Source organism: Pantherophis guttatus, chromosome 2, assembly GCF_059756535.1.
Source record: "Pantherophis guttatus breed Tessera chromosome 2, ASM5975653v1, whole genome shotgun sequence".
Classification (NCBI taxonomy): domain Eukaryota; kingdom Metazoa; phylum Chordata; class Lepidosauria; order Squamata; family Colubridae; genus Pantherophis; species Pantherophis guttatus.
The window spans coordinates 114,132,543-114,155,670 of record NC_142064.1 but is presented as its reverse complement, the minus strand read 5'-3'; the positions used below and the strand labels follow the sequence as shown (position 1 = coordinate 114,155,670).

General features: G+C 40.4%; 1 protein-coding gene across 2 annotated transcripts in view; it reads left to right on the top strand.

The window, feature by feature from the left end:
• TRIP10 (thyroid hormone receptor interactor 10) overlaps positions 1-23,128 on the top strand; it is a 73,988-nt gene that overhangs the window by 48,760 nt on the left and 2,100 nt on the right. Inside the window, exons 4-14 of one of the 2 annotated variants that reach the window (XM_034434454.3) lie at positions 869-1,016; positions 2,711-2,773; positions 4,318-4,422; positions 5,180-5,308; positions 7,989-8,135; positions 8,611-8,814; positions 11,511-11,690; positions 16,624-16,733; positions 19,558-19,690; positions 20,537-20,661; positions 21,963-22,093. In XM_034434454.3, the coding sequence (XP_034290345.1) occupies positions 869-1,016; positions 2,711-2,773; positions 4,318-4,422; positions 5,180-5,308; positions 7,989-8,135; positions 8,611-8,814; positions 11,511-11,690; positions 16,624-16,733; positions 19,558-19,690; positions 20,537-20,661; positions 21,963-22,093 (1,475 nt within the window). The remainder of the gene's footprint in view (positions 1-868; positions 1,017-2,710; positions 2,774-4,317; positions 4,423-5,179; positions 5,309-7,988; positions 8,136-8,610; positions 8,815-11,510; positions 11,691-16,623; positions 16,734-19,557; positions 19,691-20,536; positions 20,662-21,962; positions 22,094-23,128) is intronic. The other variant, XM_034434455.3, reaches the window with a different exon arrangement.

Here is a 23,128-nt window from a genome sequence, read left to right as displayed (position 1 = left end):
CTGTCTCCAGCAGAGAATGAGGAAATAAAAACAGTCCAAAAATAGTTCTGCTACCCAGCAACTAATATTCTGTGGTTGTTCTGTAGTAGTCTTTTTTCTGAAGAGATGTAACCATCATGGCTAAAAGCAGTTAGTGGTGGATCTTCAACAAACTGGCTTAATTGCTTTTTAAATCGGGCCTGGTGGCTCAGCAGACTGATAGCATTGTGATTAACACCAGCTGTCTGCAATTACTGTAAGTAACCCAGGCTCAGAGTTGACTCAGCCTTCCATCCTTTCTAAGGTAGGTAAATTGAGGACCCAGTTTGTGGGGGCAATAAGCTGACTTTGTATAAATATACAAAAGTATGAAGGCTATTGCTTAACGCATTGTAAGCTGCCCTGAGTCTCCGGAGAAGGGCGGCATATAAATCAAATTTTTTTAAAAAATCATCTAAGCTAGTGCCAACTAAAAAATTACATCTTTTTGCATCGTATTCCATGCATACATGTAGCTATTTTTGTTAGCAATATATTCAGAAGAACCACTGTCTCATTAAGAAGGAATCATCCATTGGTAAAGGGAGAAAACTAGTCCTTTTTTCTTTTTCTACATTTTTCTACATTTCCATGCTTTAAAAAATGTACATGTTCTCCCTCCCAAGTTGTCTCTTTACTAAACTAACCCCAAATTTTAGGGATATCAGGGTTGTCCTTATGCCTTTTCTTATCTCCATGCTTGTTCTTATCACCTGTATCTTCATTGAACTGTGAAGGACTACACTTCATTTTCATTGAAGTATAGTCCTGGAAGTTCTTTCTTGTTTTGAGGAGGAGGACAGTGTTCTTTGTTACAGGTTAAGTTTAAATAAGTGTCTTTTCTTTGTAGGTTTTGTCAATACCATGCTTTCCTTCAAGTGGTGAAGGAGCTGAATGACTTTGCAGGCCAACGGGAAGTCATAGCAGAAGACCTTCTAGCCCAGATCTGTGTGGAGCTTTCCAAGGACTTGCAGGAGCTGAAACAGGAAAGGAAATTGGTAAAATTGTTGGGAAATAAACTGTGGCAGCAAGACATCCAGAATGGTAGTTCAGCTAGTAAGGCGGGGATCAAACATCAGGTTTTGATATCTTATGCCTTTGGCTTGAGAGTTGTGTATTTTGATTTCCTCAGCATCTTTATTTTTGACGGTCCACTGAGAATCTGGTGTCTGTAAAGACTGATTTTCACTTTATTCCTTTTTGAAGGTCTGTCATTCATGGAGACCTTCCATGCTACTTCCCTGTTGTTGGTGGTTATTGCTCCTTTTGACAACTAGAGTTTGTTTTTCTAGATATTTATGGTGCTTGCATATTGCATAAAACACTAATTTGTTAAATAGGCCACAGTAAATTTTTCAGAAAAGTAAATATGCTATTTGACCAATAGCACATTGGTTGGTTTTTCCTCTCTTTTTAACTGCTTTTGTCTTTCACCCCTATTAAGAAACTTTGGCAGGACAAAGCAGGAAACAATAAACAAGTTGTGTGTTTCAGCTTGCATGCTGTAATAAGCCACAGTTTCAGTAAATAAGATAACAAATCATAGCTTCAAAGTCTGCTTTATTGCCCTAAAACGAATCATGATTTTTTTTTCACCAGTCTTTACTGCGTCTTTTATGATCCACATCTTCAAACAATGAAGGCCCAGGATTGTTTTAGAATGTTGTTGGGTTTTTTTGTTTATTTTGGTTTTGTTTTTTTGTTTTTTTTGGGGGGGGGAGGATGCAACGGCTGATTGGGATAGTGCTTTCTAATTTATGGAAATTTCAAAATTTGCTTGCCTGGTGGCATGGAGGGGGCAGCAGTTTGAAGAGTAACTGCAGCTATTTATTTTAAAGATGCAAGAGTTCCAATTACAGATCTCCAAATGGCACAAGTTGTCATTGTGTGATTTTGCTCTCAGAAAGATTTCTGCAGTGCAATAATCTATCTTGTCTTCTGGTGTGTGCAGATTTAAAGAATGCTTCAGTGTAGGAATTATAGCAGCACATTCATTATTATTGTAAAATAAAGAGGAATGATTCCAAGAACTTCCCAGAAAATGATGAGGATTCTTTTCTGAATTGATAGGACTTCTGATTCCTAGTCATAAATCTTGTTGCCAAACTCCCCTCTTGGCAAAGTTGTGTTTGGATCTCTCAGAGTTTGAGTGGCTAGGAAGATGTTTTAATAGCAATTATTCACAATTTGCTGTTCAGGTATTTTGTTAATGCAGTATTTAAATATTTATTTTTTATCATTTATTTAAAGAGTAATTTATATGTATCTCCATCTCAGTGGTATTAGATCTCAGATCTGGAAGAATGCATGAATTATAGATACTCTTAGGATATTATCAGTGCAGGATCCCCTCATTCACCTCAGGTGTTTCATGTTTAGATATTTCTTAAATATCCCCACCCCCCTTCATTTTTCTATTTTTGGGATTTTAGCTATAGATATTCTTGGAGATAAAATATGTAAATGAAAAATAGATTTTGTGAGAGCAAAAGCCAGCTTTGATGTAAAAGAAGCCACAGAGCCATTTGATGTTGGAAAGCTTTTTGAGGTTGATTTCTGGGGTTGTTGAAGGTTTTACTCATTGGAAGTATTATTGTCATCTAATGATTTGGGGAGGGAGATTCAATGTGTTGGGAGTTCAAGAACTTTTCATAATAATTTTCTTTCTCTTAAATTCATTTTTACTTCCCAGTATCTGCAAGAAGGCCGAAGGGCTCAACAGCAGCTAGAGAATTCCTTCAAGCAACTTGAAAATGTGAGTTCTGATTTTCCCGTAGCAGTTTAGATTAACATTCAGGTTGTGTGCCAGTTGTAAGGATTCTGTATTTTTGTCTTTGAAAACTGAAAGCTTGTTTGCTTGATTCATATTTCAAGCAGGATCACAGCTGTGGAGGACACTGTTCCCCCCAGAGGTCTCCAAACATGGATGGAAACATTGCTTGGAAAATAAATGGAGCTTTTTTTATTCCAGCAACAATTCCGCTATCCAATCTTTAAAAATTCCTTGGAGAATTTGTGCATACAAGGAAATGGTGACAACATCCAGAGTGCATGTCAAGGGAGAGGAGGAACTTTAGGCTGTTGGTCCTAGAAAGCAGCTCTGTTTTGGAAATTTCCAAGTCTTTCTGATCTCACTTTTCCCAACCTGATGCCCTCCAGATGTGCTACATCTGTCACCCTGTAATCCCAGACCAGAATAGCCTGTAAGGCAATTGTAGCTCAACCTAGCTTTCAGCACAAAATTAGGGGAAGCTGCTATAGAGTTTTGTGTATTGATAAAAACAATGATCATTGGGTTAGTTTTCTAGGGAGAAAAACCCCATTAAAGTAGAGTATAGCTTTTCAGAGACAAAAGCAAAGTCTTTCTCTAGGATTGTTTTCACTGATAATGTCACACTAATGTAAACAGAAAACTAGCAATTCTTGTCAATGCTTAATGTTTTCAGGGTGTGCCTTTCTGCATGATCAAAATAAATGTTCGTATGATTGAATGTTTCTATTCAAAGCACCAGATTTTCATAAAGTACAAAACTGTGCACATCATCAGAATGTGTGTCCACATGTAGACTAAGCATCCATATTGAATAAAACATCTACAAAAAGTTGTATTTCCCAAACTCAGAGTATATAGTTTCCCTGCTGTTCTTTGTTTTGTTTTCCCTAGATTAGTTCTGTCTGCTTCCTGAGTTGGGGTAGAGGCCAATATAGAACCCCTCATTCCTGGGCAGGTCTAACCTTTTCCTTAAGTCTAATCTCGAAGACATGGATAGAAGTTGATGGGACAAATAAAAGTGCTAAACCAGACATTTCAGTCAGTTAACTTCAAGGGACCTTTTCTTGCTTTAAACCAAAAGGCAGTTTATTCTCACCAATAGAGTATCTACAGATTAGGTCTGAATCTGGTGGGAAAAAGTGAGTAGCTGAGATGGTTCTTTCATTATTGCAGTTTTTGAAGGTAGTTGCTTAAGTACTTGCCAAAGATCCTCCAGTTGATAACAGCAGTTCTGCTCCCTCTTTCAATACACTTCTATTTATATCATGAGATATAACAGTCTGAATCTCTTTTTTAAGCATATTTTTAAAGATCAGAAGCAGAACCCCTCATCCTTTTTCCAGTTCTTACTTAAAAGCTCAGAATGGCTAATCAAGTCAAGCTTATGCAGTGATTGTTCATAGCTCAAGTGATGAGTCTGTTACCGAAATGGTATTTCAAGTCATTCCCACTTGGGTAAGCCAGCAAAGGGAAAGCATAGCAATGGGCTGCAGGCAAGGGCAACACTCTGGTGCTTTTCTTCACAGAGCAAACGCAAATTTGAACGTGACTGCCGGGAGGCTGAGAAAGCTGTGCTGAATGCAGAGAAGCTGGATCAGGACATCAATACTACCAAGGCAGATGTGGAGAAGGTCAGCATCTGGACTGTGCCGCTGCTTCCCAGCCCCAGGGGTAGTAATGAGGACTTCTGTAATGGAAGCGATGATTATGATCCTGACTCATTTGTGCTAAAGCCCAGGAATGGCGCTCTGCTGTTGAACTTTCTGCTGGTTATGCTGGTGTTATGTTTCTAAGCAAATGATGGCTTGTTTCCCCAGTAAGTCATAAAACCTGAGGCATATCTTGGGGAAAAATTTTTTGGAGAGAAAGAATGATGCCAGTTTATGCCAGCTACCCCCCCTCCCCCACTCACCCCCAAAGCACCAAGAACAGCAATCTATTGTCAAAGCGGTCCTTTGAAGTCCCAGATGCACTGGACTTGCATCTTCCAGATAGGAGGTATCTTGGAAAATGATACATAAGTCACTTCTAGTTCTTTTGGAGGAAAGTTTAAAAGTGCAGACTTTTTTTAAAAAACTCAGTTTCCAGAATTTTGCCCACAATTGTTGAAACCTTGATGGGGGGTTTAAGCACTTGGGGTTGGGGGTTTGGAGCACCTGAAGAAAGTGGTCCTTAGTTCTAACTGGTAGAGAAAGTAGAGTGCTCTTGATTCCACCTGGATGATCATTTGCTATTGAGGGCCATCAAATTAAACAGCACTGAGACAAAGAACAAGATTGCCTAAAGTGCATACTTCAATAAAGAAAATTCAAAGCTGGATTGTATTCTTCGCTTGTGGCTTTGCTTGAAATATGGTTTTCCTCTCATCACTGCCCCAACTTTTCCCAGGCCAAGCAGCAAGCCAACCTGCGTAGTCACATGGCTGAGGAGAGCAAAAATGAATACGCTTCGTATCTGCAAAAGTTCAATCACAATCAGAACCAGTTTTACTTTCTGGAGATGCCACAGATCTTCAATGTAAGTCTCTAAGCAGTTTCTACAATTTTTTCTCCTAAATTGATGCCCTTTTTCTGTATTAAGCAGTCCCTTGAAGTAGTTTGTACAAGCAGTAATAATGATCGTGAAATAAAAATAGTAAATCGTCCACTCCAAGTGCTTCTAAAATAACCATAATGTGAAAGGCGAACAATAGATACAGATCTAAGAATTAATCAAACAGCAGCTAAAGTCAAGGGATCAGATCAAATAGAAGGATTACAAAAAGACTGGAAAAGGAAAACAAAGATCTGCAGTAAGTCATCAGAGAAGTCCAGGGGATTATACTTCGTAGCTCCCACCCTGGAGGCAGTTCCTAGAATCAGGTCCTAGAATGGCTCCCTCATCCTGACTCAAAACTAGAGGCTTTTTTTCCAGCAGTATCTCAGTCTGCTGCCAGAAAGTTGCTGTGATGATCCGTAACTGTAACTGTGATCTTGATCACTAAATTCCTCTTGGGCTAATAAAATCTGTAAAGAGTCCTTACTTGCAGATGGTCACGTGAATAAGTGGGTCTTTGAATATCACTTAAAAGTGGGGAAACAGCCATACTTCCTACCAGAAAATGTTTCCTCATGGAGGTTATTCTCCTAAGAAGGTCCTTGCCCTTGTTACTGACCTGCCAGTCAGATGGTCTCTCTGGACCAAAGCAGAGAATCTAACTGACTGTAGAGCTAATAGTCCTCCAGAGGCAACTGAAGTGAAACCTGCCCATTATGGTTGATAGTCGTGATGGTTGTAAAACAGGTCATTCACATGACCAACACAGTTTAAAAACTTTTTTGCGGTTATCATTAAGCAAATCCATTGTTCATTGTGGTATAATTTTGCCAGAAACTGAAAATCCAAGTTTTCAGCAAAACCCATCACAAAACACAGACCATGGAACACTGAAAACTACCATAAATACAGTTGTGTTGCTGGGCAACCAAAATTTGGTCATGTGACTCCAGAGGGGCTACCCAACCTTTGGAACTTTGAATCTAGGTCATAAGTAGCCCTTAAGTAGCCATCATAACAGTCACTAAACAACTGGTCATAAGTCAAAGACTATTCGTAGACTGTAGATTGATGCCACATTTTAAACTGACCCCGAGGGGCAGTCAGCCTCCCAGAATAACTACCTGTGGTTAGTTATGAAGGTAGAAGAGCTACCTTCTGCTCAGTGGCAGCTTCCAGACTGTGAGGATAATCCCAATGCTGAGCCCATTACAGGATGCAGTATTAAAACTAGAGTCTCCCAGTCCAGAGAGAAATTTGGGAAAACTGAACTAAGAATATTGGAGGACATTTCATGTTTAATTGCTTGCTTAAGATTAACAACATTATTTTCTAATTTTAATATTCTTTGTATACTATCCCCCTCAGACTCTGGTAGCTCACCAACACAAAATCCATAATAAAACCATAAAGCCATAATCAATATCAAACATAATCATCAGAGACCATATATAGCGACCAAGATCTTTGCTACCCTATTGTCCAAAGTATCAACAAAAAGCATTGTTTTTACTAGTGTCCTAAATGGCAGCAAGGTCATGCTAATCTGGGGGGAAGAGGGGTACATTCCACAGAGTCAGGATGGACTTGGAAAAGTCTTCTGTCAGCATTCCTGACTCTTGAACCATGTGAGGGAGTGAAAGCAAAAGCATGGCATTCCCAGTTAGAATTTAACAGATAGGATAGATTCTACTCAGAGCAACCATTCCTGCAGAAACTGAGGACCTAAGCTATAAACAGCTTTATAAGAGGTGATCAGTAATGCAAATGTGCCCAAAATCCCTTTAGAAACTGATGCTGCTCTTGAAAACTACGTATTGGTCAGTTAAACCAGGTTTGGCCATTTTATGCCAACTATAGTACCTGAGTAGTCTTCAAGAACAGCTTCAAGCATCATCCACAAGATCATGAGGGCAGAGCACCTTAGTCCAGGAACAGCCTATCTGATTGCCAGCTATGAAGCTGGGCAAAGCTTCTAGCCATGACTTTCACTTGTTGCAGGAGTGGTTAGCTCTGGGATCCTCTAGATCTAGTTTCTGGGGAAGTGCAAACCCATCAGGAACAAAACATGATGTTACCCATGGATCCAGGTGTTCTCGCCACTCTATCTTGCTAAGATTAAATGTAAGGAACTTTTGTCCAGTCCAGCTTCCCATAGCCTAAAGACACTGAACTGAAGCATCCATGGTATCTCCTGCCCAATCCTGAATATCATCTCCTCACTGATGATACTTCATCCAGAACTGACAGATGACCTCTCCCAATGGTTTTGCATAGATGTTAAGTAGGATGGGAGAGAGGCCCAGGTACTGAGGCAACTCACACATAGGCTCATACATACTACATAGTCTTTTAATTAAAAAGTGATTTTGGAAACTGTTGTGCTGCAAAGCAAAGCATCATCCCCTTGTATTAATGTCGTAATTCTTTGCAGAAATACCTAAGGGGCCCAGAAACATTACAGTGGCGTGTTTGAGACTATTCTGGGGTCCAGCTTAGCTTTCTTGTCAACTTGTTAGTGACTGACCATATCCATTGTGGCTACTATTTTGTGAATAAGAAAGTCTCCTGTAGTGTTATCTAAAGCAACAATAATTGGGTATTGTGAATAATCCTCATATCTCAGTTATTGTTTAGTCCTTTTTTCTTGCTTGTTTTCTAGAAGATGCAAGAGATGGATGAAAGGCGGACACGGCGTCTCAAGGGAGGCTATAGCATCTTTTCAGAGATAGAACAGCAGGTCATGCCAATCATTGGCAAATGCCTGGAAGGCATGAAGGCAGCTGCAGAGGTGGTTGATGAAAAAAATGTAGGTGTCTGAAAATATCTTATTCCTCCATGTATAGTAGAGGCTGAAAAGAATGTGGATTTTCTGTTAACCCTAAATCTTTCCAACAGTGGCACCTAATATCCTTTGCCTGGGGAAGTTGGGTGTTTTATTTTCCTGACAAATATGTTTTCTGCCTTTGAATTTGCTGGTTGTGCTCAGAAACAGTCCTGTTCCTGATACTGTGGACGGGCACCAGGAAGGGATAACTTATTTTGTTTAATTAAAAGGTATTCGATTTCTTCAACATGACATTCGTTCTTTGACCTTTACTTGAGAAGTTACATTTAAGCTACTCTTACGACTGCATGACTGAAATGATGCTCTTAGATCCTATTCTTGATCAATATGGAGCTTTGCTACTAATCTCTATTGCAGGCTCAGTTGGAGTTGGGTTGACAGTTTTTGTGTGAGCTTTTTCCTGTTTTATTTCAAAAGGATGCTTTTCTTCTGTTAGGACTCGCAAATGTTAATTGAACTGCACAAATCAGGTTTTGAAAGGCCAGGAGACATGGATTTTGAAGACTTCAGCCAACCCATGAATCGCACCTCTTCTGATAGCAGCTTGGGCACTCCCCGGGGCACACTGGACGGCCGTCTGGATCCCCGACTGCTAGGCAAGAACAAGGGAAAACGCTGGCTCTTCAGCAGGAAGAATAAGGTGAGAATCGATATAGAGGGCTGGCAGCATCCTGAAGGTAATTGAGAATGATTGGTCTTTTGTCACCTCTCCCTTAATATTTCCTGGATTCACAGACCAGCAGTATCTGGGGGCAGGAATAGAGGGAAGGAAGAGGATAATCACAGTGTTGTTGGCGTGTTTGAATATTACCCTGAAATCCTGGATTTCCATAGCAGCCCTATTGCATTTAATTGCCCCTGCCTTTCAGTCAGCTGGCCTACCACAGCAGATCTCTCAGCTGAAATATCCTATGGAACTCTGCAAGTTACCATACTAGCACTCATTGCTACCTCCATTCATTCTTTAGCTGACTTCTTTCTTCTTTCCAGCTGTTTGCACCAGTCCTCATGAAAGAGCTTCGTTTTCTGACTTTCTAAGTCAAAACAACGCTGCTCAGGAAAATCTGGGCCAAGATAGAGTTTGGCTATTATATCTGCTGCTGGAGGGCCTTAGCTAGAACATCCCTTCCCTCTCCGCCACTGGATCTCATCAGCCTCCTGTTGCTCAAGGCCCTCCCACTGTGGAGGCCTTGGACGTCTGCCCTAGAACGGCATATTCCAAGAAGCCATTCCCAGCTGCCCCTGTCATTTTCCTGTAGTCCCTAGATGACCCCGTGGGCTTGTGAGCTGGAGATGATGATGTCAGAGGCGAAGGGCTGCTTCAGGGATCTCTCATTTTGTTTCCTACTAATTTTCCCCAGAGGTTCTTTCATAGCCTTTGCAAGGACACTATTTCAGCCGGCCTGTGCTTTACCAAAGGCCTCCTTTTTCCCCACTTGCCATGGCCATCTTGATAGTCCTGAACTCTCTTGCCTTATATCTGAACTGAGCATGTTCTCCACTCCTGTCATTTTAGTTCTGAGTGCAAATGTTTTTTAGCCACATCTGACCTATTCATCTTGCAATGCAGATGCTGCGCACAAAAGCCAAGCTCCACGGCCTTTGCTCACATCTATAATTGGCCTCTACTTTGCCTACATCTCTGTTTTCCTACATAATTTCTTCCATGTCCTCCGTATTGCCTCCTTGCCTCTGTGCATATGTGAACTTCACTGCCTCTTATCCTTGACTATTCATGAATGACTTCAGGGCAGGAAAGACAAAATTACATTCCTGAATTCTCCCCTAAGGAGCTTGCTAAGCTGCTTTTGAGCCTACCAGAGATACCTGGAGGGTGGTTCAGTAGTGATCCCTTTCACTTTCTAGACTAATTACTGTGTTTCAGAGCAACCTGTTTATAAACTGTCTCAAATTACTTTCTCTTGCCCTAATAAACTATATGAGAGAACAGTTGCATTCCTTAACTTGCAAGTCAACATTAAGTGAAAGTTTGCCTGTTTAGTGTGTGTGTATACCAAAGCTTGGCAAACATTATAATTGATAAAGCTTTATATTATTAAACAGAAGTCCTTTTTGGTTGCCTAAACAACCTTAACTTAGTACATATTGTCTTTATTGTACTAGAGAAGAGGGTGGAGAGGAAGCAGCCTTGCCTAAGGCAAATATGACCAGTTCAGAAGTGAGGTGAGATTTGATCAGTCTCATCCTGCTAATATAACTCAATGCTATTTGGATTATTATCTCCTACTTAGAGCGTTATATCTTGTCAGCAGTGCTTCAAGAGAATTTAGAGCAAAATGGACAAGTTCTTCTGAGCTGAACAGGCATTTCCATATCTATAGCCATCTTAAATTGGCTGCAGCAAAGATGGATCTGCATTGACCTTGGAGAGAAGATAGATGGTTGGGAAGATAACCAGCTTCTTCTAGCCTAAGCACCTACCAGATATGTGGATTTCAACTCTCAGAATTCCTCATATTGGTGATTCAGTTGTAGCTCCCTGTGAATCATTCCATGAAAAGGCAACAGGGCACTTCTGAGAGCCTGAAGGTGCTTGTCCAGCACCGCTCTGCAATTCCTTAACACACTGCACTTTTAATGGCATTGGGCAACAGCAGCACAATCCCAGGAAAAGACCCAAGACCTTGAAGGAGTGAGATGGGTTAAATGCATCCTCTGAAGTGCTGCACAGCAGTAGCCTCTGGCTCTCCTCAAATGCTTTCCATCTTTGGCTACTAACATTAGATCTCTTCTCTTCAGACAATAACTTTGAAGTTTAAGGCCAATTTAGCCCTCCCACAGATTTTGAGAGCCAGATTACCAGACTGGGGATGAGGGGGGAGAAGCGGGGGGCGGGGAGGGGGAGGCGGGGAAGGAACTATGCCATGTTGCCCTGAGATATGCCAATGCCAAGTTAGCTCTGCATCTTGCCACACTCCTCATCTTTTTTCATTTGCTCCCCGGTGGCCAGGTGTTTCTGTGCCTTGTGTGCTGTTGTCTCTTTTCCCCATGTATTCTTGGGTTTTGTTACAGTACATTCCTGTTATATTGGACCTCGTGGATTTATAGTTATTGCCTTGTCTGGCGAATATGGTAGCCGATGTAACCCACTGTTTCTACTGAAAGCAAATGGCTAGCAACCCCTCTCAACTATTGGCCAATGTAGTCCTTTCTATTAGGAGTATATATGCAATATAGATGGAATGTACTGTAGTTTTTCTGGTGGCGGGATTTTTTTGTATGTGTGTCTTTTTATTTTCTTACAACATATTTTTCCCATCCTTTTGTGTGTTTTTTTTTCTTTATTTCTTGTTCATGGCCCTTATCTGTCGCTAGCTCCCAACCCCTCCCCTCTCCCCTATAAATTCCCCTTCCTCTTCATCTTCCCCCTCCTCCTCTGCCATCAATGGACCTCCATCCCCCAAATTCACCCGTGACCCTCTGTCTTACTGTTTGAACGAGATCAATAAGACAGTCAAACCCCGCATCACGTCCTTCCGCAGCCTCAAACGGGGGGTAAGTGGATAACTTTGTTTGCTTAAATCACTATCATATGTCTGCTGCTGCTGCTGTTGCCACCACCACCATCACCACCAAGGGCTACTGCCAGGTAGAAAATCAGTTGTGGTTTATGTGCTGATAAGGTGAAAATTCATACGCACTCTAGATACTAACCCTCTGCTGTTTCCTTTGAAGCAGTAATTACTCAGTTCAGTGAATATGGGAAAAAGACATTTCTAGCGGGAAAATCCATTCCATTTCCTTGTTTTACATTGGTGAGGCAGAACTAAACCAAGACTTCAACCAATTGTCTTTAGAAATTTTAAAAGGATGACAAAGCAAAAGAGAAAGCAAGAGACAGAGTCCCTAAGAGCTCTGCTGGATCAGGACAAGGGTTCGCATCCAACATTCTTGCTCCATAGCCAGGGCCGGATTTTCCTATAGGCTAACTAGGCTTCAGCCTAGGGCCTCAAGATCAAGAGTGGCCTACACAGTGGTGGGATTCTGGGGGCGGGGGGGGGGGCGGGGGAGCCAGCAATTTAACAAAGGGTTCGGTGTTTTTTTTTTGTAATTTTATTGGCCCACGGAGCTTCAGCATAGGCTAATTGGCCTCTTCAGGGCTCTTCTGCTTCCTTGCAAAGAAACGAAACTGAAACTGCTTTGCTGTTGCTGCAAGGTTGGAAAATTAGGCAGGCAGAATTCTTTTCTTTTTCCTCACCAAAAAAGGTACGTGCAAACAATGGGAAATTTAGGGAAAAAGAGGAGAGTTCAGGATTTCAAAACACAAAAGAAAAAAAGCTCTATTTAACTAGGGAATTGTAATAATTGAGATACTATTAATTGTATATTGTGTTGAAAGCAGAAATGGTTAAGTTGTGGTTTGGAGGAATATATGGGGGAAATTATTTGGTTTATTATTATTGGTAAATATAATTAATTGATTTGTAAGAAATTGGATTGCATGGAAATAATTGGAATATTCACGTTCATATTGATTAATATACAAAAAAGGTAGTTATATAACTAATTGATTTATATTAAAATGTTGAATTTATATTAAACAACTAATATTACATAATTAACCAATGTGAGGATGGATATAAAAATAGATGACAATAGGAAGGGGTATAATATAGAAGGGAAAAATTGAATTTGATTAAGATTAGAGATGAGGATGAAGGGTAATATTGGTTTTTTACAAAACTAGATGAGGAATAAATATGGCAAAAAGGAAATTGTAAATTTAATTGAAATGACTAAACACTGTTTAAATTTGTGAACCGGCCAAATACTCTGTTCAAAGAAAATACATTGTATGTTTGTATGTGTGTTTCTAATTATTGTTATTTATTCATATTTGTTCTCTTTTATTCTTTAAAGTTTAACAATTCATTCTTTATCTTAATATCTTTATATTTGTTTGGGGTTGGCTTTCTTCCCTTTCATCTTTTTTATTGTACAGCAATCTTTCTCCTCAAACCTACCACCTCTCTCTTTTCTTTCCTTCTTATTTTCTCTTCCTCCCCCTCTTCTTCTCCTCCCTACTTCCTCTTCCTTTCTCCTTCTCCTCCTCTCTTCCTCCCTCTCTTACCCTCACTCCTACTCTAATTTCCCTTCCCTTCCTTCATCCCTCTCTATTGCTGTATCCTTTTATGCATATGGACTACTCAGAGGGCTGAAAAAGTTATTTCTGACTGGTCCTCGCACTTTTGACCAGTCCTCGAACTTACGACTGTCCTCACATTTTACGTTTTTGCCCTATCTTGTCACCATGGTGAAGAGAAGCAGTTGTGAAATGAGTGACATGGTTGTTAAGAATGCTACAATGGGCATAAATGATGACCAGTCATAAGTGCGAAGACCGGTCAAAAGTGCGAGGACCTGTCAGAAATCACTTTTTTCAGCCCTCTGGGTAGTCCTTTTGTGCATATGGACTACTCAGAGGGCTAAAAAAGTTATTTTTGACTGGTCCTCGCACTTTTGACCAGTCCTCAAACTTACGACTGTCCTCACATTTTACGTTTTTTGCCCTATCTTGTCACCATGGGGAAGAGAAGCAGTTGTGAAATGAGTGACATGGTTGTTAAGAATGCTACAATGGGCATAAATGTGAGGATGGTCATAAGTGTGAGGACCGGTCAAAAGTGCGAGGCCCAGTCAGAAATAACTTTTTTCAGCCCTCTGAGTAGTCCCTATGCACATAGCCACACCCACCCGGTCACATGACGAGCTACCCACGCCTACACAGTCATGTGACCAGCTAGCCACGCCCACCCAGTCACATGATTGCCAAGCCACACCCCCAACTAAGCCACGCCCACAGAACCTGTTGTTAAAAAAATTGAATCCCACCACTGGTGAAAGGGCCTCATAAGTGGAATAGCCTAGGGCCTCTTTTCACCTAAATCCGGCCCTGTCCATAGCATATGAGGAAATTAACAGCTATGGAAAGGAAAGCTCTTCACTGCCATCGTTCTCCAACAGCTAATATTCCACGCATGAGATTCTGGAGGGAGTAAGCAGCCCCAGGTCACTGATAGTCTGATCACATATGAATTTCTCTAGTCCCATTTTTTAAAATGATATGTTGGTGGCTGTAGCCATGTTTGATGGCAGCAAATTCCTCGTTTTAATTTTGTTATGTAAAAAAAAGAAAAGGCCTGCCTTTGATTACTTATGAGTCTCCCAAAAGTTTGCTTTAGCAGATGATCTCCCGATTCAACTTTATAAGAATCAAAGTGGAAAATGACTATCCCCTTTTTCCACACCATGCATGTTTTTATATATCTATGACATTACCACTTCCCCACCCCAGTCCTAAAAAGTCCAGATGCTGTAGCTGTCACTTCAATTGCACTTCTTGCACCCGGTTTCCAGAACCTACTTTAGGTGCTGCTCCTCCTTCTCTTCACCTGCCCATGAATGCCATAGAGTAGTTATGGTGGGAGAATGTGGAATGTCCATTGAGTAAAAAGGAAGATCAAATGACCCCTTAAGAAAGTCCCTGCCTGAGAACTGGATTATCTGCTCTGCTTCCCTTCCTTTTTTTTTTCTTTACACAAATTGGTACTCCCTACTTCACAGTAAGCAAAACTTCTACTGATTTTGATTTTAATTATATTGATATTACTGCTGTGTTTTATACTTTGTTTTATTTCTGTAACCTGCTTTGAGTACTCATGTAGACAAATTTATTTATTTGTTTCAGAAGCATCATTAAAATTTTATGTGTAGATATAAGTACAAGAACATAAAATTTAAAATTGTAAAAGAAGTATCTTAGCAGATGTAGGTAGAGATGGGGTATTAATTGACTGCATTCCTGTAATTTTGCACACATGCACATGCTTAGAGTTATTCATGGTTAATATTTTAATACTACCCTTCCCACAGTCCATGTCCAAACCAATTCAATGTGTAACTACAGGAAGATAATGCTTAGTTGCTCTAATTCTCAGGGAACTGTGGGCTCATTTTCAGTTTTATTTGGCATCTGATTCACACATTTTGTCCTGGGAAGAATGGGAATACAACCTGTCTGAGCCTCTGTCCCAAGAGAGACATGCATGTCATAAAAGCAGAAGATTTGGAGTGAGGAATTTGGGAATATTTATGCAACTGGGCAAGGTCATAGACTCCACATGAGGAAGGTAAAAATCCTCTGCCCTAATATTGTCAAATTAACTTGAAGTAGATTTAACAGCAACCACTATGATCAATCAGATTATCAATATAGTAATTCCTTAAGGAAGTCATAAGGAACATATTATTGAAAAATATCAAAAGACTTGAATCTAGTCAGCCTCAGTACACAGCAAAATCTCACCGTTCACATTTTCATGGCAAATATGGCTCAGAGGAGGTGGCTACATTTCCAATGTTGAATGGTTGCAGCACATCCAACTAAGAATCATTGTCTACTCATAAGCAATTACTGGCTAAGACTTCACATTGATTTTCAATTCAGAGTCCTGTACAGCATTGTTCAGGGTTACTTGAAATAACATTTTCTCTGTGGGTCTTCTCCTTGCCCCAAGCTAGGTGCTCCAGGTCTCTTGAAAATGTGTCCTCCTGAACTGAAGACCCTAAATGTTTGATGACTTTTGAAAATACCTTAAAATTGCAGATTTTCAGCAGGTTTTTAATTGTTTAATTCACTTCCAATGCTTCGGGGCTTAACTTGTTACTGTAAAAAATCTGTGATAGTCAATGGTATAAATAATTAAATAAATGTCAGTAAGTGAGAATGTAAGGAATAAGTCACAACGTTCTGACATCATTGTTGGTTTATTTTATTTTATTATTATTATTAAATAATAATACCACATGAGGTTGGATTCCTTCATTGTACTACATTACTACATTGTACTAAGCCACAATGTAGCTTGTTTAGTTTTGATGTACTGTGATGTGTGAGCTCACTCACTGGGGTCTTATTGTTTTGCCAATGGATCGATCACCTGTCCTCAACATAGATCTCCCAGCTATTTTGCATTCCACTGGAGAAATAAATACAATAATCAACAGGTTTGTTATATATATCACTGAAATAAAGCCACAAATAACTTGTATTAACCTTCTGCAACTGTTCTATCAGCATTTCAACTCCCAGAATCCCTAGCCTTTGAAAATCTGGCTACTGAAACCCCAAAACATTGTGGGAAAGGGGGTGGTTCAATGTTTAAAAGCATTATATATTTGAAGATTGTTCCCAGCTGTATAATCAGAGCTAAGTAGGTACAACATCCACCCTATGGTGCAACAGGATTCTGGGGCTATAGGGAATCGTTGCCTACAGCCTGTTAGTTGCCTATCTTGACTCTGAGCAATGAAAGATGATGTTTCTCAAATGGCACACTTAGATACAGCCTGTGGGAGAAAAGTTGGTTTTGTGGACAGAGGAGAAGCATCTGGGGGGGAAATGATATGTGTCTTTTCCTACTGCCAGACTGTGATCACAGAAGATTTTAGCCATTTGCCTCCAGAGCAGAGGAGAAAAAAATTACAACAGAAGATTGAGGAAAGAAGCCGGGAGTTGCAGAAAGAGCTGGATCAAAGGTCAGAGCCAGAGCATTCTATTAATTGTCCTTCCTGTGATCTAGGCAGTCCAGAAAGAGAAGAAACCTTTTCCAAGTAAAAAAGTTCTGAGATTTCAGAAAATTGGCTCTTTCAAGCTCCATAATTAATATTGATTTGAATTCCCTGACAATCATGCCTTCATTGAAGGAGAAAAGTATCTCTTTGGTCCTTTCCTATTTGAAGATTTTGCAGCAAAGATCTTAACAACAAAGATCTTTTTAGCTATTAGTCTCACCTAACATAAAGCAAGAATCAGTGATGTGCACAGATTTGTGTTATTATTTTGCTTTTTGAAGCTGTTTTGAGCCCCAGCAAAGCCTCCCCTGCTCTTGCCACATCTCTCCCTTCCTGGTCCTGCCTCCTGCCCACCATCCAAAGGTCTCCTGCCTGCTAGAACTCTTGTCAGCCTCCTGGACTCCTTCTGCTCCATTTGTGGCTGAGCTGGCAACAGCAAATGTTCCATAAGATTAAGCAGGAGAGGAGATGAGGACAGCTGAGTGACAAGGACAATGGCTGCTGCAGTATCTGAAAGAGAAAAAAAACCAGTCAGCTCTGAGAGCTGATCCTCACTGTGGGATGTACAGGATGTGCACTCTCCTTCTGCCTGCCTCATTGGTCATGCTCTCTGCAACCCAGGACTGGGAACATCTCCTTTCCCAGTGACTTTGTAGGTTAAGTTGGACTTACCTTTGTAGGAAATTTCGAGACTAGGCCAAGATCTGTGGTCCAATCTAACAAAGATATCTCTAGCTTGTCTGAGTTTTTGCTACAAAGCCCTAGTAAAAACCAAAATAGCCCATTTTGGGCTATTCGATGGAGTTGGGTAGGAACTTGGGCAATAAGGTTAGATGTGCGTGTTTAAGCGAAAAGTATGAGAGTCCGGGGTAGGAAGAGAACCAAGAAATAAAGTTGTGCATGTCAGAGAAAAGTATGCTACTTCTTTAAAAGTAAATGTCAAGGGAGAGGTGCAGTACAGCAATTGGCCCAGAACCCCACAGGTAATATTTGCTGCAAATGGCACTCAGTCAACTTCTCCAACAATAGATTTCATTGGGCAAAAAAACCAAGGCTAGAAAGGATGACCTTCATTACGTTTTGCACTCTGGATCGCTGTGATGTAGACTTTAGCCACAAAGGAAAAGGTACACTTCAAAATTTTGCAGCACAACAGAAAGGACAACTAGTCATTGCCAAGAAAAAATACAAGTATTCTAATTAGTATGTTAAGTGTTATGGTGTAGGTTGGGTCAGGTTGAATCCTTATCATACATTATTCCTTACATGATGTGACCACCAGGAGGCAGTGTATGACCAGTTTCACCCTTAAAATTCAGTGTACTTTGAGCTAAGTAAAAAAAAAAATAATTCATCATTTTCATTTTGGTGATGTTCCCCTTTCTTAAGCTTACTTTCTTGCAGGTTTTAATGGATGTCCTGATCCTGTGTCTGTCACCCATTTGGGTGATATAGAGTCAATATCCAGCTAGGCCATGATGGCCCAGCTGGCCAGACCGAATCTCCTCTTCCCTCATTAGGAGTGGGAAGAGGGTATTACTAACAAAGTAGGCCAGACATTCCCCTCTTTACACCACACATACATTCCATTGGTTGCCCATTTTACAAGGGAAAAAGAGAAGTATCAGAGTAGGAGTTTAATATGTATTTTTCAGAAATCCATCTGCACTGTTAATCTAGGACAGTGTGCAATGGTTCCAGAGCTTCCAGAAGTGCAAAAGACCTCTGCCCTGTGTTATAAATACATGCTTAATTGTGCCATGGATTTTTTACCATTTATACACTGTTTTAACATGTTATTGCCCTATTACAAACATCATCAGAGCTTTTCTGAAATTTATTTCACAAAATTTATAAGCTGCTGAAAATCATAACATTAATAAACCTAATAACTAATAACTACTTAAAATAATAAATCAACCCATTGTTGTGATGGAGCAAGTTTGAATTCTATCTTAGAGGATTCCATTTTCCAAAGCATCCTTGGGGAGGGGAAAGCTGTCCAGAGGAAGAGAGCTGTTTCTGAGAAGCTCTCAAGTCCCAGCTCCTCACATTTTTTTCAGGGTGGGCATCCAGAATATCCTCTCCCTAATTAAACCATTTAGGTACCTCAGATAGTAACCCAGCAAGGTTACTTCACCAGCACCTTGAATTGGGACTGAACACCTCCTGGCAACCTGTGCAAATCTCAGAGAACAGATACTGTTATGCTAAACCAATTAACTTGGATCAGCAAGCCACTATTCCAGCTGTAGCTTCTGAGTTTAAAGGACACTTTTCTGTCCCACTATAGTTGTTGATAATTAGTTTACTAATTATCTGTTAATTCATAAACAATTAACTGCTGATTATCACTGCTGATTATCAATGTATACACATGCAGCATTTACTGTAATTGTCCTTTGTAATTTTCCACATTTAATTTTTCCATAGCTTTTAATTGGTACAGCTTTTAACATTTAAGATAATTCATAATGAAACTGAAGAAAAGTGCTCAAGTTTACAAAACCTCAATCAATATGTTTAAAGTATAGAAAGATTCTTGAATGGTAGAAACATCTACCTTTATAGCCAAAAAATATATTTTGGCCTGTTGGTGAGGGGAGGTTGGGCAAATCAAGCTAACAAAGTAATCAGCAATGTTTCGTTAACTGTTTTATTAATACTAATTGTATTAATGAAGGCTTGTTTTGTTTCAAATATTTTGAGTTTTGATTGCCCTTCCTTTTGTCATCTACATTGCAGTAACTTCTCTCAATAACCATTTTTGCTCTCTTCCTTGTTTCAGGGATGCCTTAAATAAGATGAAGGATGTTTACCAAAAGACACCACAGATGGGAGACCCCAATAGCTTGGAACCAAAGATCTCAGAGACACTGGGCAATATTGAAAGGTTGCGTCTAGAGATTCAGAAATGTGAAGTAAGGACTTAAAAGGGGGAGGCCATGCATCTGACTGCATTCAGAATGATTTTTCATATCACTAACTTTTGAAAATACCATCCAAGGGCAACCTTTAGAGGGTTTCTGAGAGCATTCCCAAGATTTTGGAAAGTGGCATGTGTTCCTGAAATTGCTGCTGCATTACAAGTAACTTTGTTGAATAGGATTAACATTGAATCATGGATTGAGCAAAGGGTGGCAGAAGCAGAAGTTTGGCCTGCTGAATCATAGTTAATAGATTTTGAATTGGGCTGGTTCCAGAGGAGAGTGGGATCAAGCCCTTATTAAGGAGCTTCTATGGTGACTTTTGTCATTCTGCACAGGTCAGAGGGACCTCTCAGTTAAGTCAGGCACAATGATTTCTCTGCTTGCTTGGGGTTTGCCAGTTATTGCTGGATTTTAGCTCTAGACTTCCTAGCTCACAGTGGCTTTGTGTAACTGCTCAGAGCAGTAAATAAAGCTTCTCCCGTGCTAATGAGATTTACACAAGGGAACTTTCCAGTGGGTTGTGTTTGGCAATGACCACAAGGAGCTTGGTACTCTTTTCAATTTTCTCTCCCAAGTGCTCCTCATAAATCCATGTTGCCCTGGATGGTGCTTGGCAAAGCCTGCTCAGAACAAGAATGGTGTAAACCTGGGAAGAGTCTATATGCTTTCTTTAGACCATCACGGATTGGCAATCCATTAGCCAATGTTCTGCCTTTTGGGGTTGCATTAGCAGAGCCACGTTCACATGGTTGAGGCCCCATTGCCGGCAGAGAGCCCAGGAGACAAATCCTCTGCAGGGAAACCATAATCCATGCCCACTTTTTGGCCTCTCTACAGGCTTGGCTGGCAGATGCCGAGAGCAGGATGCTGAGCAACCGCCCGGACACGGTTACCCGCTATAACCGCCACGTGGATCCTGCCAGTGCCCTGAACAATAACAACTGCTCCCATGAAAAAGACAGGTGAGAGCAAGCAGTCAAAGAAGAGCAACCAGGCAACCTCTTTGAGGTTCCTAAGATGAGGCCGAGACACTCGCACTGCAGTTCCAGCTGCCATGGTTCCTCAGGAGTAATCCCGGAGAGTGTGGTCCTGATCTGCAGGATTCCTGGGTCTTTCCTAAGGATCCAGCGGGTTTCTCCTCCTCTCAAGCAATCCTTTGTTTTCAATGAAGTTAAACTGGAATTGAAGGGAAAAGCCACATCCTGTCCAGGTTTGAGGTCACTTTTTTTTTCCTTCCATAAGAAGCTGGAGACAGATTTCTTTCCCCTGACAAAATTTATCTATGAAAACAGATAGCCCTCGTTTAGCAACCACAATTGGGAATAGCAACATGGCTGTTATGCAAAGTGGTCAACAAAGTGAGAATCTTATGACCATAACTGTACACTTTTACTTTATGTTTCCTATGCTTTACACAACCAGAAAGATACACCCTCAAAAAATTAGGAAGAGGAGAATTGATATTTGCATTTACATTCATTGGAGAGGAGGGGATTACAAGAAACTAAGCAGACACAAAGTGGGGAATACACATGCAAAGGAGTGTGTTTTGTGGCTATTTGCCTAGCACACACACTATATAGGAGGCAAATAAAAGCCTTTAGTTTGAAACTGTTTAGGATCCTGTCAGTTTCAGGCAGCAATTACCAACTATTTTGGGTTCTAAACCACTCACCCACCCCCAATAATTAAATCAGGGAGCTCATCTTGTTAACTTTTAGGGATGCACTGTGTTGGAAAGAAAGATAGCTCAGAAAAAGATTGCTTGTTTAAACAATCTTTCCACTCTGCGATGGGGAAGAAAAAAGATCAGGTACAGGACCAGTGTTAACAGTGGAATGGCAGACACCTGACTGGGAGAGAGACACTGCAGATACTGTAAATGTGGGGATGAACATTGCAAGAGCAAACACAAGACAGTTGCTAAACAAGGACTACCTGTTGCGTAAAATGTCTCTGATGAGCCTGCACATAAAACAACCCCTAGCATATCCATTATCAGGAGACAGCATAAGATATTGCCTCCTGTTCTGACAAGCCGAAGTTGGCTTGTCCTTTTAATATTTCCGAGAATGCATCTATTCACTAGTGATATCAAGAAAAAAAGAGATTGATAGTCCCATCAGGAAGGCCAGTTGAAGCTTTCTTACAAGAAGTAATATTTTATCTTCATTATGATGGCATCAGATTAACTTTTGCTTACATCCCCTGCCCTGACTTGTAATGCAACAAAAATACCCAATATTCGCTTTTCCCCTTCTAGCCCTGACACTACTCATTCTAACGAGAGCCAGGAAACGCTCAACCAACCCATTTACACAGAGTTTGATGAGGACTTTGAAGAGGAATTGGCATCACCCATCGGAATCTGTGTGGCCATGTATCAATTTGAAGGTAGCATCTTGGCAAGCTTTTCCGGTTGCTGTGTTTGTGTGGAATAGCTGAGACCAGAGACAAACGTGCACCCTTTCTATTCGGCTAGCTTAGAAGACTGCCTTGTGAAATACACCCAGTAGAATGGGATGTATTATTCTTCATGTCTGCGATTTTGCTTATCTTGGGGAAGGAGTTTAGATCTGTCACTTTTAGGCTTTTACTCTTTCTGCCTCTCCTAGCATTATTTCCTAATCCCGCATTCCTCTCTTCCCCGTCCCCCCATGCATGATTAGTACTGTATCAAAAATTGATTAAAAATGTGCAGTTCCAATTATTTATATAAAATAATTTGGCATTGATTTAATTAATTAGGTTTAGACACTGCCTGATTCCATCTGACTGAACAGAAATGCTTTTTTAAAAAGAAAAGATATTTGGATTTTTAAATCCCAACTTTTCACCCAAGATATGAGGTAATCATTCTGGTTGACATTCTTAGCCATGTACATATCTCACTTTTATGGGAGTTTAATGGTAAGCAGGCTTCTGTTCAGAAGAGCAGTCACAACTGAGTTGTCCAAGCTTCAGCATGAAATAGCCGAAAGCTATTCACTAGTCTTGCCCAGACTATTTTTAATTGCACTGTTTTTACCACAAAGGATTGGGAACCTGCTTTTCAAAATACCTAATAATGAAAGCTTGCATCCTCAGAAGGCACGATTATATGAGGGTTTTTTTTGGTGTGTGTATGTGCTGTTTGCACCATGGCGTGCCTTCAGCATGTCAATAGTTCTTTTTCTCCAAAGGGCAATTGCTTTCTCCTTGGGAGCAGCCACTAAGTGTGTCTCTTTTGTTCCACTCTTGGAGCCATAATGGTAACAGCAGTAAAGCCACAAAGGCAAGTGTTAAGTCTGTCTTAATAATAAAAAAACAGGGCACAGTATTCATTTGATTTCCTCCCTGCATCTTCCGTGAATGTAATTTTTTCCGTCCATTATAATAAACAACTCAGTAAACTGCCAACTGCAGAGAAACTGTTTTGAATGAAAAGAT